The sequence below is a fragment of the Sinocyclocheilus grahami genome, unplaced genomic scaffold (assembly GCF_001515645.1).
Source record: "Sinocyclocheilus grahami isolate Dianchi unplaced genomic scaffold, SAMN03320097.WGS_v1.1 scaffold450.1, whole genome shotgun sequence".
In the NCBI taxonomy this organism is placed as follows: domain Eukaryota; kingdom Metazoa; phylum Chordata; class Actinopteri; order Cypriniformes; family Cyprinidae; genus Sinocyclocheilus; species Sinocyclocheilus grahami.
The window spans coordinates 533003-536122 of NW_015505629.1; the positions used below are offsets into that span (position 1 = coordinate 533003).

At 46.2% G+C, this 3120-nt stretch overlaps 1 protein-coding gene across 1 annotated transcript in view; it reads right to left on the reverse strand.

Moving 5' to 3' along the window:
• Positions 1 to 1432: 1432 nt before the first annotated feature.
• The window catches only part of cntn1a (contactin 1a), a 112746-nt gene continuing 111058 nt past the window's right edge, over positions 1433 to 3120 (reverse strand). The window contains exon 23 of the mRNA XM_016234284.1: positions 1433 to 1474. Coding sequence (XP_016089770.1) covers positions 1433 to 1474 — 42 coding nt within the window. The remainder of the gene's footprint in view (positions 1475 to 3120) is intronic.

Below are 3120 nucleotides of genomic sequence, written 5' to 3' on the forward strand. Positions count from 1 at the left end.
ACCACGGTCAACAAGGGGTAACAAATACTTCCTTACCGTGGTTTGCGAATTCACAAAGTGGGTAGAGTGTCTCCCAGCTCCCAACGATACAGCAGAAACAACAGCCTGCCTTTTGATGAACCACATCTTCTCAAGGTTCGGACTGCCTTTAAGGGTCAACTCTGACCGAGGAACCCACTTCACCGCTGAAGTCATGCAAGAAGTGTGGAAACTCTTGGGTATACAGGCCAAGCTCCATATAAGCCATCACCCAATTTCCTCAGGTCAAGTGGAACGTACCAACAGGACAGTGGTCAGCATGTTGAAGTAGTATGTGTCCGCCAATCAAAAGGATTGGGATATTAAGCTTCCTCTGGTAATGATGGCCATCAGGGCCACCCCTCACCGGTCTACCGGTGTGCCCCCGTTCGAGATGATGGCGGGGCGACAAATGACACTACCGTTACACCTGCTGTACCAACCTGGTAACCTGAACCTCGTCACCGCCTATACCACTCACCAGTACCTGGAGGAGTTGCATCAACACCTGAGAACAACGTTCGCCTTCGCGCAACAACAACTCCAAAGAAGTGCAGAAGGTTGAAAAGCCTACTATGACCAAAAAGCCTCTCACCAGGAACTTAATGTCGGAGACAAAGTGTGGTACTACAGCTTCGACCAACCAAGGCAGAACGCTCCCCATCGCCTGTCAAAGAAATTCCTACCTCACTGGACAGGACCCCATGAGATTGTGGACAAGCTCTCACCTGTTGCCTATCGAATCAAAATCAGCCAAGGGCGCAGCGAGCCAGTCCTTCGATGGGTCCATCGAAACCAGATAAAGAGGCACCAGGGCTCCAACCGACAGGAAAAGGGGGAAGATCAAACCAACTGACCCAGACCGACAATCTCATACTCTACACCACACTAACATAATTTATGTCGTTCTAGAAAGACATATAGCTACCCTTCTTAAACACAACACCTACACACTCTCCTCCGCCGCACTGCTAGGACCAACCTCTAGTAGAGAGGAGTTGTTCCACAAATGTAACTCTCCCTTACTGTCTAACTTAATTCAGTGTCCTTGTATCTCTTTGTGTTTTTCTTTATAACTACATATTTAAAAAAAAAAATTCCCTCTTTCTCTCTCTCTCTCACTATAATTCCTTTCCCCTCTAGTTCCCTCATCAGGGAACTCCCTTAACTGATCTCAAATCCAGGTCCTGAAATCGAGATTGACGCCCTTCATTAAAATCGTTGAAACCGACGGCTAGTCAACACCCCAGCGCGTACGGCTACCCTCACCTACGATCGACACGACACTGCCACGTGCATTATCCTGCCCAACCAAACGTTATGGATCAATGTCCCTAAGGGTTCGATCCTCCATATTGACGATTTAGCATTGTGTCACCTTACCGGCGACGAGTATCAGGCCGAACTCGAAATCTCACCCTTCTTCAAACAGCATTCCTTCGTCCTCGATCCAGAACTGGAAGAAAGGATCAAGGAGGAAGGAACGCAACTTATTGATTTGACTCCTGTTGATACAGCTTTAGAAGCTATCGCTCGCCTTCCGCCCGCTGGCGTGCCAATCATTCGGTCTTGGTCTGCCGCTGACACAGCGCTTTGCGTTTCTACTATTGTAGGATATGTTGTGACTCTGACACTTGCCTTCCTCCTCCACAAGTGAGTGAACGCCGTCCAAGAGTCTTTCAACATGGGCGTCATGTTCCGACGTGATAAAACTGACCAAGAACCTGAACCCGAACCGGAGAACTCAACAAACCTGATTGAGATTACGCCTATACCGCCTCGTCGAACCTCTGACAATTAGAGCAATCCCAAGAGTCTTTCAACATGGGCGTCATGTTCCGACGTGATAAAACTGACCAAGAACCTGAACCTGAGAACTCAACAAACCTAACTGAAATTATGCCTATACCGCCTCGTCGAACCTCTGACAGCTAGAGTAATCGAAACGACCCAATTCTAGACAATCCTAAACAATGCACCCCCATCTCATCTCAAATGTTCCTAACCCAAGTATCCCCAAATTACCCAAACCTTGCACCAGGATTCAGTTAGTGATGGAGATGTTGTTTGTGTCTTGTGTGTGCCTGTTCTCTCTCTGCCTCTTGTTCCAGTGCCCGCCGATGTTCGCGGGCACTGGAACTCCCCCTGTCCGAAAACCCCACGAGGATCAGAGGTGCAGTGTAACGTGGCTGGTTTCAGCATAAATAACTAACTATCTAAGAGACAACAGAACAAAGAACCTGGTATCTGGAAAAGTTCCAGCACAAGACACTCCTGGACCCCATGACCATTTGACACGTAAATTGCTAAATCCGATAAACAGAAAGCGACAGATTAAGAGCTCCCTGTCCAGCAGAAGGATGGCAGATCTACACTCGTCACATGGGCATGACCTCAGGACACCTCCCCTTTCCCCCCTGCATTCCAAAAAAGGGACGCATCCTTTTACTACTTTCCAGAAAAGCGCGCGTTTCTCCTGTCACAGACAAAGACACAGAACTTACACAGACAATTCATAAGACAATCATTTAAAATCATTGAAAGTATTGGAGCAATATACTCCCAAATAATATGCTTTCTGTTTGTTGTGTTATTGAAACCATGATATCCTAATCTTTGCCTTATAACTTTTCCTTTTAGTTATTACGATTACTGTGTATGCAAAATACCTGTTATTTGAGCTTGAATGAAAGCTTATTTTATGTGAGAAACTTTGGTATGAATGAGAAGTGGGAAGTATGTACAATACTCGCATTAAGAAACTTTATAGAAGTATCAACCAAATCTTCACAAAGATTTTTCTCCACATAATAAATTGAAGCCTCGTGTTAATGTATGCACGCTCCGCCTTGCAAGAAGTCGATTGGAAGATCGAGCCATGGGACGGACTTATGACGAGGATCAAAAACCCAATGCAACACAGACTCGAGTGCTTGCTTGCTTCTTCGCCTTTCGCCGTGTTAATAGCACTCCAACCTGTACTCACACGCTTACCACCAGAGCGATTGGCCATCCAAAACTCAAACACTTCAGTTGCAACTTCGTGATTGCTAGAGATCTTCAAGAACTTAAAGTCTTGCAAACTCAGACTTTTCAGCAGAA